Source organism: Lynx rufus, unplaced genomic scaffold (assembly GCF_022079265.1).
Source record: "Lynx rufus isolate CCGP_SWC_20201006 ecotype Redwood Valley unplaced genomic scaffold, mLynRuf1.p SCAF_15, whole genome shotgun sequence".
NCBI classification, from domain to species: domain Eukaryota; kingdom Metazoa; phylum Chordata; class Mammalia; order Carnivora; family Felidae; genus Lynx; species Lynx rufus.
Window position 1 is genome coordinate 9,443,198 of NW_025814829.1, and position 17,647 is coordinate 9,460,844.

Below are 17,647 nucleotides of genomic sequence, written 5' to 3' on the forward strand. Positions count from 1 at the left end.
ATTTTTTTCCTCGTATCCTTTGTAGTTGAGATTCTAAAGGTTTATGCTCAGTATTGCTCATGATGTGTTTGTTTCCTGTGATTATCCGCTGTTTCCCCCTTCAAGGTGAGACAACTGTGGCCGGGGAAGATTCTTGAGATGACTAAGCTGTGTGTTCATAGAATATTCTGGGAGCCGTCTCGCAAGTTTAGTGCAGTAGATATTATTTTAAATTTTAAATTGGTTAAACTGGATTCAAGACAGTAGGTGTAATCTTAGGTCCTTGACTCGTAAAGGTAACGCTCTATTCCCAAAGGGAAACATCCAGATCCGTGTGTGTACATACACTCGTATACTTCTGGCAATTCAGAAAGCAGCTAGCTCAGTGGACACTGCATCTTGCATTGATGAAATATGGTGAGTGAAAGATCAGTGGGGACTATACACCGGATGTTTGTGCATGTTTCTCTGTGAGCACAGAAAAGACCTACACGTGGAAGAATCCAAATATGTGTAAAATATATACCAGTGAGATCAAATGGTTCATAATTGGGCAAATAAGTACCCAAAGGGAAATAAGAAAATTCCAGGAAGTACAAGTTAACTCCTATGAAATGTGGTGACTTAAGGTCCATCGGTAAATAATTAACTACAAATCTTGTCTTTAAGAAGCCATTTCAAAGGAGTAATAAACAGGTTCTGTCACAGCGTGATAATGCAAAGAAACCAAATACAGTACAGGATTCTGCACAGGTGCAAAATCTGAATGTGTTAAGTACTTTAAGATGGGTTGAGTGCATTAAATAACATTAAATAATCCTTATTTAGAAAGAAAAAGTCTTGAGAAAAAATATAAGAAACTTTTTTTTTTGGTATATTATTTAAAAATGTGTACAACTGGATCTATCAATTACCCTGAGAATTTTAGTTTGTTCAGAAAGGAAGATCGTAATCTTTGAACCAAAGATGTTTTTCTTTCTTTCTAATGCAGCTTCCATATTTTTCATTGTATTTTAGAAAAATCATGTTTCTGTTTCAAATGGCTTTTTATTTATTTTTTTAATTATAAAATGATTACATGTCTCATTTTAGATTGAATAGACCAATCTTTTTTCTTTTTTTTTTTTTTCCTGGTGTCTGCAGAATGCTTGGATTTTCTTCTACATCTCAAAGCTCTTTTAATTCACTGCTCACAACCAAATTTACATCTTAATTGCAGAGTTCACATTTAACAATATAGACAGCATAATGCTACTGGTAATTAAGCTTTTACTACCTGCTTTTATACAGTATTCTCAGGCACAGTTTTTGCTATGTGAGTTCTCATCTAAAAACTTGTATGAATTTAGCCCACAAATAAAAGGAATCAGACCCATATCTTAGATATGGCTAAATACATGGCAGGGAAATTGCTTTCTTCTGTGGGGGGACCAAATCATGTCTGTCATTTTTACATTCTGAATTTTAATGTGGCTGTTCTATTTTAGTGTTTTTTTTTTTAAAGACCTAGAAAATTTGAAAGGGTTGAGAGAGAGAGTTGAGTTCTGATTTAGTGACTTCAAGTCACACCAAATATCTGAACTAATTTATTTTGATCTCAAAGATTATACTATTTATATCATGGAACACTTAAGATGCAAAAGGTTGGTAGCAGTAGAGCTGACTTGTATCAAAATGTGGGTCTTCCAATCTCCATAAGGTAGTAGTTTGTCATAAATAGCTGGTATCTATTCCAATACGTTTGGTTGTATAAAAGAGACTGTGGTTTAAAACAGGACCTAAGAAAACTCTTTGTTATACGGAAACTAAAACGCCTTACACATTATTGAAGGGAAAATACCTTTCTCTTCTTACACCACGTTAAAAAAAAAAGGAAAGAAAGAAAACAACACTTTTGATTGAGAATTCTTAGTTTCCTAAATTATCATCTGTAGTGGCCAGACTCTGTGATGATTTACAAAATGCTTCTGGGTTGATTTTTTTAAAGCATTCAGAGTGTGTTATGTATAGACACAAATACGTACACTGCATTTTATTTGGAAACTGATGTTTTGGGTAAAATCATATATTTGGATATGCCTCCCAGTTTGGAAGCTTGTATTGAAATAAGTATATGATTAAGAACACTTTTAGTGCACTGTGTAGTAATGCTCTCCATTCCCCCCCCCCCCCCCCGCCAAATGCAGTGTTTATTTTGTAAAGTGCAGAGATGGATTTAATGCACTATTTCCCCCTACAGCCCCGAGACCCCCACCCCTGTAACTGGAGAAGCCAATCTGTCCTGCAGTTGAAAAGCTATGCATTGTATATCTGTATGTAGGGAGGCAGGAGGTAAAGAAATGTTTATTACACTTATAATTTGCATGAGCATTCCCTCAAATTGTATTGATGCACTATTTCCTCTTCTGTAGTTGTGCAAAACTGCATTCCGCCTCGGAGATGACGATCCCAGGGGTTCACATGCCCGAACAATTTGGAAGAATGCCTTTGATTTTTAAAATGCCCAGTATGTATCAGGAAAGCAGGAAAAGACGCGATTACGAATAAATGGGAAAGTACAGCACTAAATGCGAAGCAGCCCCCAGGGGTTGAAAACACACACAACGGCAGGACAAACTTAATTCTCTACCTTCCGCGGAATCCTTTCCCAAATTAACTGAGAGTGTGCGTGAGTTCTTCTTTTCAAGGCAAAGTAGGTCTTAGGTTAGAAACCAAAGACAAATCCCTCCAGTGCTTAGAGAGTTAAGTTAGTTATGTTTCTTTTGTAGCTTCCCAGAGAAAGAAAGAAAGACAGACGGAAAGGGGGGGAGGAGAGCACAGTTATCTGCTGGGAGCCTTTCGATCGCTAGCGTCGCCGCTCCCTTTTTCTCTCCCACCGCCGATTCTCAGTCCCCTCGGTTCTCTGCACCCTGCCTACCTGCCTGGCTCCGCTCGCTCCGTGCAGTCTCCCGTCGCCTCCCTCCTGATTGGGCAGAGGCCCCCCAATCGGCTGCGCGGCTGGGCCGGTGGGACTGCATATGTAAAGCCCTACTTCATATTAATAAGCTCCAATCGGGGCTTTAAGTCCTTGATTAGGAGAGTGTGAGAGCTTTGGTCCCAACTGGCTGTGCCTATAGGCTTGTCACTAGGAGAACATTTGTGTTAATTGCACTGTGCTTTGTCAAGGAAACTTTGATTTATAGCTGGGGTGCACAAATAATGGTTGCCGGTCGCACATGGATTCGGTAGAACTTTGCCTTCCTGAATCTTTTTCCCTGCACTACGAGGAAGAGTAGGTACCTTTTTCTTTCCTTTTTTAAAACTCGTCGTGGGGGTGCGCGTGGGGGGGGTGTGTGTGTGTGGACGGAATGTATCTTTGCACACTGATTCAGGTAATGCCCTGGGTATTTTGTGTGCACGAGTGCTTGTTTGTGTCTGTCTTGTGCCTTTTGTGTTGAGGGTGATCTCCTAATTCAGTAAGTCGAGAATTGTTCTCTGACTACAATGTTACCTTTGAGGCAAAGCTCAGTGACTGTCAGTAAAACAGCTGTGTGACAGTCACTTCTTATTCAGGTGCTAAGAATAGGCACTTGGCACAAATGCTTAGTGAACTGTTAAAATGCATCTTTTACTAGGACCCATTTTCCCAAGGAAAGATGTTTTAAAATACAATATTCAAAATGATTTATACTATTGAGTGCCTCTTATGTATTTGCAGTTTGACAGATATTTTCAGCTCCCTGTCATTTCTTACCGCGCAGAGTTAGAGGCAAAATTGCACATTTACTAATTCTCCTTCAGAGAACAATTTAAAAACTAGCCCTATGCAATTCAGGGCTAGAATAATGTTATTTGCATGGTTAGCGTTAAGTCGGCACTTAACTGACAAATCAGTCCATTAAGTAACATGAGATTTTCACACATTATAAATATTTAAGGGGAGAAAAAACTAAAGAAGAAACACTAGTGACTTTTAAAATTTCCCCTTGAATAGACGATGTTCAGATTGTGGATTTGTGCCATGCTTCATGTCCAGAAAATAGAGAAAAGTACTTTTGTTCTTACATGCAGTTTAATTCGTATTTATGAATATCTTTATGCATATGGGTATATATATGTATTTGGAACCCTAGAGGTGGGGGAGAAGCGTATGGGGGGTAGGACAAGTAAATTAGGCATTCTTGAGTAAACGAGTAGGTCATAAACTTAATTTCAACGCACTGTTAAGATAAAATATTAGTATACCCCGGGAGCTGTCACTGGATCATCTTTCTGTTGAGTCAGTTATATTGCTTTGCTTTCACATTACAGTAATACCAACTGTTATAATTCTGAAAAGAGTGCTCTTGGCAAACATCTCTCTATAGATTGTGAAGAAAATCTAAAACTCTCGAAGACGAGGTAGTGCATTATAGGTAGATGTCCACTAGCTGTCCTTAGTGACTGCATATTGCATTGCTTTGTAATTAAGTCAGAGATGAAAAGTGATTTGCAGTCTTAGTGCCTGCTCGTGTCTGTATGAGTGTGACTGTGTGCATAGATGTGTATGCACACTCGCACGTGCATGCACACACGCGCACACACTCACATACACACTCACGCAAGGTATATTCTCCAAGAGATGGACGTAGGGAGGAACTGAAAGATTGGAAGGTTGTGCCTGCTACACTTTGAAACACTCGAAGCAAGAAACAACCTTAAATTGTGTGAAAATAAAAATGAAAAACAAACAAAGGTAGGACTGCCCACCCAAGTGTAGTCTGAAGGTTGGTGCACCTGGGCTGTAGAATCGGCGAGTCTAAATGTCTTCTCAGGAAGGAGGCGTTATCCAAGCTCACCCAGATTCTGAACTTTCTCCCATAAATAAATAAACAAAACAAACTTTAAAAATCCCCCAGAGGCTTCTTTTTAAAGTAGTTTTCTTGAATTTAACTTCTTATAGCTAATTTGAATAATTAGTTTAGATAAGCCTCTTAAAGCAGATGCATTTAAATGAAATCAGGGCACATGTCCTTTTGGCTTTGGCGCAAGATTCAAACTAGCTTTCTTTTTGGCTCAATTAAAAGTCATCTTTAAAAAATACAGATTTATTGTCTGGATGCAGTTCTGATGGTTACGTGGTTCACTGGACAGACAGAAAGATCTAATGCTAAGCAACGCATCTGCCTCTCTGTCTCAATTAATAAACCACAGAATTTATACATGCTATTAATATTCATAGTAATTGTACTGGGTTAAACCCTATCACGTGTGTGTATACACAGAAATGAAACCAGAGTTATGCAGTTTCAGAGGAAAATATTAGACAATTTCTGTTTTGGAGGCTGTTGAAAAAGATTCATACAATTTATTGACCACCATTAGGAGAGCCTAAAATGTTAACCTATAACTATGTGTTTTTTATTTTAGGAAATGTGCCAGCACATTAAAGAGCATAATACTTGAAAGCTTGTTTCACATTTAATAGCAGTAATAACTGATAGCATAAATAGATGAAAATAATATATCTGCTCATTTTGACATATGTGTCCGTCTAATCATTCTAAATGAGTGTGCTCATCACATGAATCCCTTTCAACCTCTGATTAAAATGTAACATTGACTACAGGATTATAGAGCGGACTTAATTTTACTGACTGTTTTAACAGTTGTCACAGCTGTTGGAAGAAGGAAAGGCAATTGAAACACTCGAAAACAGGCAAGGCGAGGAGGGAACAGTTTAGTGAATTCAGCCTGATGGTTGAAATCCAGGCATTGCAAATGAAACAGATTTGTGTTTTGAAATACCTGTTTGGAGCTAAACAAGTTTTATTTTGTATGGTCCACTCTTTCTGTGTCAGGGTTTTGATTTTTTTTTTTCCCTTGGCCTCATCTCTCCTTGTTAAAAGCTAACGTAGATTGAAACACAACTATCCAAAAGTAATACTAGAATGTCAAAATATATGAGATAAAAATAGGCAGGAAGGGAAAATGTATACAGTAACAACAACAACAGAAAGCCTAAATCAGAGCAGATACGATTTTTTTTTTAAGAGGAGCTTGCCTAAGTGACTTTAGATGTGATATTATTTGAGAACTATGAACAGATACTTTAAGTTTATTTTTCTAAGAAAGAATACCTAAACTCCAGACTTAGAGCTCATACTACTTTTCCTCCTGTTTTTATTCTGTAAATCTGTTGAAAACACCTGCAGCCTTAAAGGTAGGGGGTGTAGGTGGGGTTTTCAGATGATTTCTTTGTAAATTGCTGGAAGTGACAACTAGCTTGCACTTAGGGGTGACTGGAGAGTCTTGTAACCTTGCCCATCACAGCACTAAAGAGAACAGATCAATTCTGTTTTTCTGAAAATATAATAACCACTGTACATATCCCAAACTATGTCCAGACAGTGTGTATTATGTAACATATGATTTTTCTCCTAGGAATAAGCAAAAATAGGTGTCCCTGAGTTAATGGAATAAATATTGAATGGGAGTGGTGAGGAAATGATGGGCCCCCCATGTTTCACCAGCCCTTTGTGTCAGTGCATTTATGTATTACCTTATATACATTTGGTGGTAAGTTTAGAAATCCTCCTTTTACAGAAAGGGCTGGAATACAGCTTTCCCTTTCCTGGGCAGAGGCAAGGGTGATAGTGTTGGCTGGTTCTTATAGTGATGGTTTCTCATCTTAATGTGTTTATGGCACTGCTGCTTTATTTACTGAGCCTAGTGTTGCAGCGGTAATTAACCCATGTTATTAGCAAAGCCCTTGTGGATATCCATTAATTCTCTTGCATGGATGATCATTTTTCCAGTGTTTTCCCCCCAATAAGGTATCATTGTTCTTTTTTTTTTTTAATTCTAAATTGACGGCCTTTGATATATTTCTTTGATTTAATCTGACCTGTAATATATACTGACCATCTTATAAAAAAGGATATTGTAATTCAGCTTTTAAAATTGCTAATAGAAGCTGAAGAAAAGATTTTTTTTGGTTTTCTTTTCGAAGTAAAAAAGAAAAGAAATTAAGGTTTAAAAAGGAAATAATATAGGAAATCAGGCTTACCTCCAGGTTTTCCAGGTTTTAGAATTTACGGTAATTTGTGTCTTTGAGGTCTTTTCATCAGATTTTTAGTTAGTTAATAACACTTTAGGCATTTTTATAAAATATTGAGCCAGCAGAAAAATACTTGTGCTTCCTTTGCTGAGAAAAGATAAGGACCATCTCATTAGCTGGGCCATACTTTTGCAATTAATTTTAGATACATGGTGCTATTCATCAAAGAGGGCAGGTAACTTCTCTATGAGTCTATTTAACAATACTTTCACAATACCTTACTCCTGCAAGAACTATAGACAAAGAAGAGACCCTTCTTTTGGAAGGTAGGCATAATTCCCAGTCTCAAGTCCGTATCCCTCGTGAAAAATTCCTCAACATTTGTTTTAGCCTAGTGACTAAAGAAAATATTTCTTTGTTTTACTTTTAAAGTGCTGCGCAGCCCTGAAGGTTTTGCTTATGTGATTTCATAAAACAAATTCAAATCCCTGCTTATGGTTGATACTTTGTCAGACAAGTGGCAATTGATAGCAGTGATTTCTGTCAAACCAATGAATAGCAAATAAACTTTCTAGAACCACCTATTAAGCATTGAAATAAGAGGAGAGCATGTGAGGTGTTTCGACAGAACTTTAAAGTCACTGCAGTAGATAAGCTTTGCTTGAAATTTTGCTTCATCGCAAATTCATGGAAGAGAGAAACAATACAACGTTGATCTGTTATAAGTGCATATGAGCTCCGGCCCTAGCCAGCTCTCTGGAGAAAATCTTTGATTACACTGGCCCAGTGTGTTCAGTTTTTATCTCTTTTACATCCACTGGCCTTGTATTAAATTGTCATTGTCCTAAAGCACAGGAGATAGAAATGAATTGCGGTTCTCTACATTCTCTGACAGTGAAATATTTAGGTTCTCTTTCTCCAATCATACTTATGTGTATATTTGATAGTGCAGGGATGACACCACGCATCTCTGCTGCTTGACATTCTTCTTACTGCATTTTATGTGTTTTGCTATGGATTATTTTCATAGCCATGTGTGTATGCGTGTACACGGTCTATACAGTTATAAATACACAAATACACACACGGCACTTTAAAATCCAAAGCAGTCGGTAGCATGCACACATGTGTGTGTTTGCCTGTAGGGTATGAATGAAGTACGGACCTATAAGGGAAGACGTATATGCGTAGAATAGAGATATGCTGCTAAGAGTGTTCATAATACCTTTATATGACAAAGTGAATCTCAAGTATTTTTCTAACCAATTAGTTGCCAGCTAAATTTGCCAGGTATGATTTTAACCTGGAGCTGGCATTTCAGGTATTTGCCAGGTCCCGATTTTAAACTGAATTGGTTGAACTGTATAGAAACACAGGTAACAGGTAACCTAATAAGTAAATTTGTTTCTGATTTCATGGATTTTCTAACTATGATCATTCCTAAATTCAATATCTAGTAATCATAAATAATTAGTAAAATAGGAAATAAGCTACTAATATTAAAGGCATAATTTAATGGCGTGGGCCCATATCCAAGAAATAGTTTTGAATCAGATCTTGGCTGCATTCTTTTTTTATACAGAGGCTTGACAAATATATCTGAATGTAAACATGATAGCTCCCAAATAAATGCAAAAGAGGACTTTTATTTGTCTGCATTACATAAATATGTCACTTTCTTATTTTTTTCTTGCTGAAAGCCATTATAGAAGACTAATGAGCATTATATTTCTCTAAAGTACATCACAGATTTTAGTATTTTTGAATTTTACTCTAAGAGGTAAGTTTAGAGACCTGTGGTTTTGCTTAGTAAATCTGAATGAGTGTTGAGAGAGAACATTTACCTCACTGCACTTTCTGTTTTAATTCTTGTTCTTATTTATATTCTTGTTTAAATTCCCAGATTCATGTCCTACCTTTACTTGTATGTATAACCCTTGAGCCCATTTAATGTTTGGTTGTTTTTATTTTATTTTATTTTTAAATCTTGCTGTTTCTTTATGCCAATCCATCAGACCCAAGTTAGTTTCTTTATTATCTGAGGGTGATAAGTGACAGGCTTTGCCTTTGGAAGGATTTACCTGGCATCTTATTCTGGTTTCCAGTTCATTTTAGACTTCTACTTTCTACGATCCAGCAAACCTCAGCTGCTAAAAATAATTTCCATTCAGAGTTTTAGCAAACACGTCTTTCCTCTCTACTGTTTCTTTACAGAAGTGCCAGGTGTTTCTTTTTCCTGATTTGGACAATATTTCTCAGTATTTTTCCAAATTCTAGCAAATTATACAAAACCATCAAATTGAAAGGATTTCAATAATGTGGTGTGGTGTGTGTGTGTGTGTGTGTGTGTGTGTGTGTGTGTCTGCGTGCATGCGGGGCACATGCATGTATCCATTCCCCTTTTTAATCAAACATTTTTTTTAAATGTTTGGAGGAAACGTGCTTTTTATGTTTTGATTCCTTCAAATGTTATGCCATCATAATTTATGGCAATGAATGTATATTTGGAAGAGAGCTCACTAGGGCAGAGCATTAAAAGAAAAGGTGCAGTTTTAAATAAATTGACTTCTCACTGGTCAATTAAAGTCCATTTCAATATCCTGGCATAGATCTCTCTGTGCATTTGAATATAGATATGTAACATTCAGCACTGACCATTAGAAATGCAATCTATGGCCGTGGCTCTGGCACTTAGAATCTATTTAATACTTACAGTGTTAAACTCATGGACAGCCTACCTAAGATTAGGTTACATTGTAAAAAAAAAAAAGAGAGAGAACTTGAAACTAAATTTATATTTTAATTATGAAAGGCAGTCTTTGTCATATACATTCTTCTGTGCACTCTCATGTTTCTTTGAGTGAAACAAAACTGCATATATACTTTTCATCATTTTGATTGGAAGTACACATTATGTGTAATATGCTTTGGCAACACTTACCTAGCCAAAGAAAACAAATTAATACTGGGCATACTGAAGGCTGTCAGGCATATCACAAATGTGTCAATTTGACTTTGCTTCCTCATACACCTTCTCTGCAAACAATTGGTTAAGATGGTACTAAATAAAAGAGAAGCTACCGATAGATTCTCATATTATACCAGAGATGGATGGCTAATAGAAGTGTAATGAAAACCAGCTTGCTTGCTTCCTTCTCTTTAAAACTCTATGGGAATGCAGATAGCATTGATAATCATGAGTTTTGCATACACACACAAAAAAGGAGTATAACTTGAACTTGTTCAGATCTTTCTGCTTTTGTGGAAGTAACAAAGGGATTTATTTTTTAAAAGTCTCTGAAGTGGCGAACCTCAGTTGCTCCTATGTGTGAAGTAAATAAAGACTTGAAGAAGTGGAGGGTCAGAAGGAGCCTGGGCAATCCATCTTGAACAAGGGACATCTCTTTTTGTTGCACTGTGCATACGTTTTCTGAGAAAAAAAAATCTTGTGCTTTCTTTTCTTATGCCTTATTCAAAATGCAAAAAATGAAAGTTTAAAAAGAACTTACGCACAGAAAATAGAAGCTTATTAATTTCTTTCTCCTCCATGATCAGAATGTTCTCCTTGCACATGAAAATTCCTTTTTCATTAATTCTAGGAAGAATTTTACTTATTGATGATGGCTTTTGAGAATTTAAATAGAAGACACATTCAATAAATATGTTTACTTTGTTTTTAATATAATGTGAGTTTAAATGTTTTAAAAGGTTTTTTTCCCCCAGGGCAGTTATGATACTGTTACATTTTATATTTATAGGAATGTGTTTGCTTTGAAAAGAGTGTCTAAAATTATATCCAGAGTTACCAGAAATAGCGAGTAATATGAAAAATTATAGAGACCAACGTACTTATTTAGAGAAAAAAATTCAAATGTGAGGTTGTTCAATCGATTGCCCTTTGCCCTCCATAATTCCAAATGATCATAGAACTTTAACTTCTCCAGAAGTTAAATGCTTTCTTCATCATCACTAATCTATTAAAACAGACCTGATATTTTGAGGGGGAATATTATACCTGTAACCAACTGTCCATGACCATAGAAAGGGAACGATGCATATGGTTGACGAGAATTCCATCTGTTTCCTATGAGAAAGTGACTGTATACAGTTGGTGCTGGGGCCAGTAAATGACAGAAGCATCCCTTTATCCATAGACTTAAATGAGACCTGCCTCATCAGTCATGGGATCATAGTGTCACAGATGGAAAAGCAACCATCAGCTGAATTGTACTGAACTACATACTTGACTAATTCATCTTATTGCTCTACACATCTAAGGAAAGGCTCATTCTATTCTTGGAGTCTAGACAGAATCAGGAGTTGGGCTCAGGTGGGAGCATGTGGCCGCCTTTTTCTGTTCTTTCCTAGCCATTCCGCAAAGGGAGGTGAGGAACAAATGGACAATTTATGCACAGAAGCCCAAGCAGACATTCTTTCCCAGGGTCAGAAATCCATTACTCAGTTGTTCAAGTACGTTTTAGATTTCTCTTATGTTCTATAAATGTCATTGTTGTCTTTCATGCTCCAAAGAGCTACCCATAAATGATTAGGTACGTCTCTCAATTCGTACGAACCATGAACTGGTATAAGCATTTTTTAATAGATAGAAATGGAGAGCGGATCATCTACTTGTGTTAGCCTGGATGGTGATTCCTTCCTCGTACCTTTGTGTGGAACTGTTCAGTTGGTTAAGTCTGAAGAATGAGAAAAATACTAAGAGGTTAAACACTCAAATTGTATTTTTTTTATTTTTTTTTATTTCCTTATAGTGAACAAAACTTTAATGTCTAGAGCATTTATGAGGGTTTTAATGATTGGAAAATCTGTCCTGAGAATGTGGTCACCATATGTGACAGCCTTGCTTTCTATCTTGTCTCCAGTTTATGGGGTAAGTTCGGTGATATTGTCTATTGTCTTACTTTGCTTGCATTATGGAACCTCTCTGCCTTCACACTGAGATAACCCGAAATGTGGGGGAAATGCCTGCTTAGTTCCAAAAAACATCCCTCAACCCTCTCACTTGCAGCAATATTTTCTCTTAAAATTTCTGTTTCTGTTCATCTGTTGTGCTAAAGGATGATTTACTTTGCTAAAAGGTAAGTACGTGATATTCGTCCGTATCTGCATACACAGTATGTTAACCCCCTCTCTAGTTCCAAAGAGATTGCCTCCAACTTTCCATCTTTGTTTCCTTGGTGTTTCTGTTTGTTGTACATTCTAGTTGAGTGCTTTTATGGTGTTTTCTTGATTGTTGTCAGTTTGGGGCACTCACTGCTGACATTTTTGTTAAGTTAATGTCCCAGCACAAAAATCCCTGGCACACTGGAATCTGGCTACAGGGCGTGGAAGACACAACTTCTGTGTGAGTGTGTGTAAATGCAGTTAGTTAGTGGGGGGTTTATCAGATAGCTTGGAGAGGAGCAGTACAAACTGTTTTCAGTAACTGTGCTGTTCATACACCTGATAAGATTGAGAGAGCTTTTCGAAATGCTGATAGGCTTTGAATAAGAAAAGAATAATCACCGCCACTGGCACCAGCTTATCGGGAATGAAGTAAAATGCCAACACTTTTACATTAGCAAAAGTAAATGTTTTAGACACTCTGTGCCTTTTTTCATTCAAGTTAAATAGTAGGGGTGCTTTTGAGTGTGCCATAATGAATAGAAGGATTTATTACCTCGACTAAATTACAGGTGAATATGTTGATAAAGGAACCTTCAGCCTCAACAGCAGCTTCTTTGATAAGCAGGTGCATCTATGCTGTACGTTCTCAGGAGAAATTAAGTATCCCTTTTTCCACTCCAATTCTATTAAACATCATTTCTGATGTTAGAAGATGCAGTTATGGCCTGTGTCAGACGAGTCCCCTTGTTTTCCAGCAGATGGGAGACAGGCATTTGAAACTTAGCTTATCAGACTTGTAAAATGCTAGCGTGCTGTTATTCAGTAAGTTAGGGCATGTGTAAGTTTATGCCACTTGTACTCAAACAGCAAAGCTCTGGGTAAGAAATCTTATTTTTTCTCGGGACCAGAAGGAGATTAATTGTAAACTTAGGATACTTTAGCGAGAGGAGGAACGTATTTGCCCAAGCCACAGCCCATTTTAAAGCACCTCCCCTTAAAAAGAGAGGGGTATTGGTTTTGCTCTTAATATAAACCATTAACTTGACCAGCTCAACCCTCTTCTCTTCTTTGTAATGTGACGCCTACAAATAATTTGGTGTATTCAGATTTGATAAATGATAGTGCAAGACCAGATTGATTGATTTTGGATTACTATTGATTACTCTCAATGAGATCACTGTGACACACTCGAATCAATAGTATTCGATTAAGCAAGGCACCACCGTTCTATACATTCAGCAGCAGTGGGGAATTCAGGAACAGAATGTTCACAAGCTGATAAATTGACAAAGCGTTCAGCTTTAAATAGCCCTTTGTTCAGCACTAGTTCCTTAAAATATATTTCATTGGAAAGTTCGTTTTTGCAACTCTGGGCCTTTCTGCGGAAGAAAGGTCATCAGTTTAAGGTTTATTAAATTTTAACTAAAAACAACCGGGCTCCATTTAGGTGTAAAATAATTTAAGTACCACTGCGGGCAACCTTCATGCTTTTGAGCTGTTGCTCAAAGGTTTCATTCTTTTATGAAGATGTCAATTGTAAACATAAAAATGCATCGCTGGAAATGTAATGGTTTAAGATTCCAGCCGAAATAAAAATTCCTGCCTGAGGAAAGCACTCTCATCAGAGTAAGGTGGTCTTCCCTGGGCTCGGAAGCGGGCGTGCGCAGGAGCAGCCCTGCGAGGCGGCGGGCGGAGACCCCCGATCCCGCACACGGCTTGCTTTGCCCTCTGAGCTACGCTGCACGCGAAACACCGAACGTCACTGGATCCGAGAGCCGCCGCTCCTGTGGGTACCCTGAAACCTTTCTGTCCTGAGCAAACTTGCAAAGTCGCTGGCGGGGGGAGGGGGGGTGGACAAAACCAGACAAACCAACTCATCCGTGGTTCAAGTCCTCTGGTGAAGGCTCCAGGATGAGATGTTCCATCCTGTTCCATCGTGGCACGGTCTTGGCGCTTTGGAGTGAAGCAGGTGCCCATTGTATGGGATGGCCTCTCAAAAGAGTGAGTGTTACAGTCAGCACTGCGCTGCGTATGTGAACCATCGTGTGTGTGCAAAACTGGCGTTTCCAGGGAACGTTGGGGCCCCTCTGGCCTGAGGACCCCAAATCATGACAGGTTCAAATTAAAGACATAACTGAGGTAAATGGTCCCACTTTGATGATAATGAAACAGAACAAAAACAAAACTAGAGGTAGCATTCGAGGGCAAATCGGTAGGAAAGTCAAGTTTGGAATCGTGAAATTCCCCGACAGAATTTCAGCCTTTTTTGCATGAAAGTGAGGCAACGGGGTTCTAATTCTATTTGGTGACACCACACGAAATTGCCATTTTTTTAGGTCAAAAAATGGTCAAATATCAGCATTTTCATGTGATTCAACGTAATAATTGAATTCATTCCCATGCTGCTCATATTATGTAGACAAATTGAAAGCGACAACTATTATGTTTTTCTTTTATTTTGTGATGGGCTGTGTCAGGTTACGGGAGACACGTGAATTCTGTCTACAGTTAAGGCGAGTATATCACGGTATCATTTAACAACTTTTTTTTTTCCTCTAACACTACCAGAGAGTTCCCAAGTCCCAAGTATTATACACACTGAAAAAGTACGCATTTATCTGGGTTCTCACCTGTTGTCGCTAACCTGCCTGAGAATCCATGTGAGTTTTTCCTCTGCTCAGGAAGAGCATGGTACCAACAAGGGAGGAGGTTCCAGTCCTGACCCTCCAAAAAGAGCATATTGCCAAAGGTCAACCGGAAGCAAATGGGGAAAAGATGCCAACGCTTCAAATATTTCATCCTCACTTTCATTCATTAACAGCACCTCAATCTGCTAATTAGCACTTTGCCTGCACCACTGTGGGTTAGGCAGACGCAGAACTCCCTGAGCTGGCCGGGGAGCCCATGATGCTTTATTGGCTGTTGCAGGTGGCAGAGGTGCTTCGGGAGCTGTGACAGAGTGATCCCAGAGTCCCCATTTGACCCCCCAGATGTGCAGCTCCTATTGGAGCTGTGCTGTGCTGACCAGCCGGGGCTCTCTGTGCCCAGCTGTGGGCAGAGTCTGGCTCCCAGGGAGGAAGGAGACGGGCTCTGTCCAAGGGTAGGAGAGAGAGGGGTTACAGTGCTGCTCCTGGAAATGTCAGCACAAAGTGCATCTTGACTTGGGGTCACGTCAGGACCGGGTAAGTTTTTCTCCCTCTGGGTAAGCAGACGACAGCTTACATCTTGTTTCAGAGCAAAGGAGGGTGGGCATCGTTTACCGGAACTTGATTGAGCGAATGCCTCCAACTGGTCCTACTGTCAGTCTCGGAGTTTTCCTCCGTAGTGCATTTCCCCCCTGTCTGTGGCACTGAATTTGATTTATCGCTGGTACTAAGATCAAAAAAGAAGTCATTCCTTTTGATGTTTGCTATTAGGCACACGCAGTGCAGGGTGGGAGGCTTGGGGGAGAGCGGTCTTAGCATCCAAGTTACTGTCCTGGTCACACGGTGGCCACTGATGGCAGAACATATATTTTGGATCTCTGTCCATTTTGGATGTAAAATTCTGTGAATAGAAAGGTTGAGTGTAGGGTGTTTTAAATTCATATTTAGGTTTGCTTCAGGTACGGATTCTTTTGGTCAGGACACAAAGGATGGCTGGCACGAACACCTGATGAGAACAACTGTATTGGCATGAATTTTCCCCAGAAGTCGTACAAAGCTGAGGAATATAAATAAGCCAATGGGATTCGGCCTTTCTTTCAAACAAGAGTAATTGGTTGCATTTACTGTTGAGTGGTAAACTTGGGACATCGGAACCTTATTTGCAAATGAGAGGAAAGATTCGTGGGGTCGGCTCGTCCTGTATTCTGGACCCTGACCAGGCTTTGTTTGCCGCTCTGTGCAAGTAGCTTTTGTCCAGCTTCTCAGTTAGTGGGATTTCTCTGAGCAGCGTGAGCCCCAGCCCATCAGCAAGCTGCTAGTCAGCAGCAGGTGTGAACAACATAAAACAGGATTAACACTGAACCAAAGTGTGTACTAAAAACAGAACCCCTGCCTTGCTTTTAAAAGGACGGCAGGACTAGAAGACAGAAGCCACTGTGGTCCCCTACACTTCGTGTTTACTAAACAGTGTTCAATGAACTATGCAAATGGCTCTGTTTAGGTGCCTGCCTGCAAGGGATCATGCGCTCTCTCGCTCTCTCTCTCTCTCTCGCTCTCGCTCTCTCTCTCTTTTAAACTATAAACTCAAAACTTATGTAGAAAATTCTTCTTAGACTTTCAGAGGGGAAAAGCAAAAGAGAACAAAAGTGATCTGGATAAATCTTGAATAACAGCTTAATATTGCAAAGGTACTGTCCTTACTTAGTAATTAAAGTTGATGGTCATCCCATAAGCTGTATCTCCAACCTTTAAAAGATAGTATTGGATAATATTGGTTGGTTTATCCTTAGCTTTTTTTGTGGGTTTAATTATATGACTTAATTTATATTTTTCACCTGGGTAGGTAAACCACAAAGAAGTAAAATAAGTAATTTCACAGAGATCGTACACCCTCCCCCCAAATTCTTCTTTTCAATCAGTGATACCTGTAGAAAGCCAGCCGGCACACACAAAAAAATCGCAGTGAATATAAGAAATGGAGCATTGCATCAAATGTATGGTATTTGGGTCACTTTATCCATATTTGTTTAGGAATGAGAAAAGTGGCACCTAAAAATATATTTATATTTTTGAATTATGCTAATTATAGCACACTATACATTTCGATAAAATTAAAAAGTTTTTAAATTTGGATATCTGTGTTTTATTAGGTTTAGATGAACTTGTAGAACTTTAAGAGTTGGTCACATCTAGAAGGGGGTCTGAAATGGGGAAATAACCAGTTAGAGAAAATGTATTGTATATATATATGGATAGATAGATACACACACACACTCACACACACATACAGAGGTATGCATGCATGAACTATTCTTTCAACACATGTAAAACAAACGTAGGGTTTTTTTTTTGCATGTATATGATACATCGTTACCCTCATTTCTGATTCTGCAAAAATATGTTTAACTATAGATATTTATATAAGATGGATCTGTTTGAGAATGTCATATGTATTTCACTAAAGGATGATTTTGAAATGCTAAAAATCACAATTATGGTTATCATGCCCTTTCAGTTACATCTGGTATCATACATTACCTTTATTATCTTTTATATCCAGGCCTTAAATTGTAATCACCTATTTATTCCTTTACCCACTGACTATACTTATTGTTTTTTATTTTTAAAATGGCAATTTTTTTTTAGCTGAGACTTTACTGCTTTTTATTTTAGAAGGACTGTTGGCTGCTGGTGTAATTGTGTCAGTCTTAACACACATTGAATACACTGAAAATATCCAAATAATTATGAAATATATAAATTCTAAAATTATGTTTTAATTCTACAGTTACTATCTTTAAGTGTTAACTTATAAGCATTGACCTCATAATGTGTTTCTTTCTAAGAAATGCCCATTCCCTTCTGTTTAGTATTATTCAGT

At 38.2% G+C, this 17,647-nt stretch overlaps 1 protein-coding gene across 2 annotated transcripts in view; it reads left to right on the forward strand.

Annotated features, from left to right (window-relative positions):
- Nucleotides 1-3,194: 3,194 nt before the first annotated feature.
- ESRRG (estrogen related receptor gamma) overlaps nucleotides 3,195-17,647 on the forward strand; it is a 225,769-nt gene continuing 211,316 nt past the window's right edge. For both annotated transcript variants that reach the window (XM_047077227.1, XM_047077228.1), the window contains exon 1: nucleotides 3,195-3,250. In XM_047077227.1, the coding sequence (XP_046933183.1) occupies nucleotides 3,195-3,250 (56 nt within the window). The remainder of the gene's footprint in view (nucleotides 3,251-17,647) is intronic.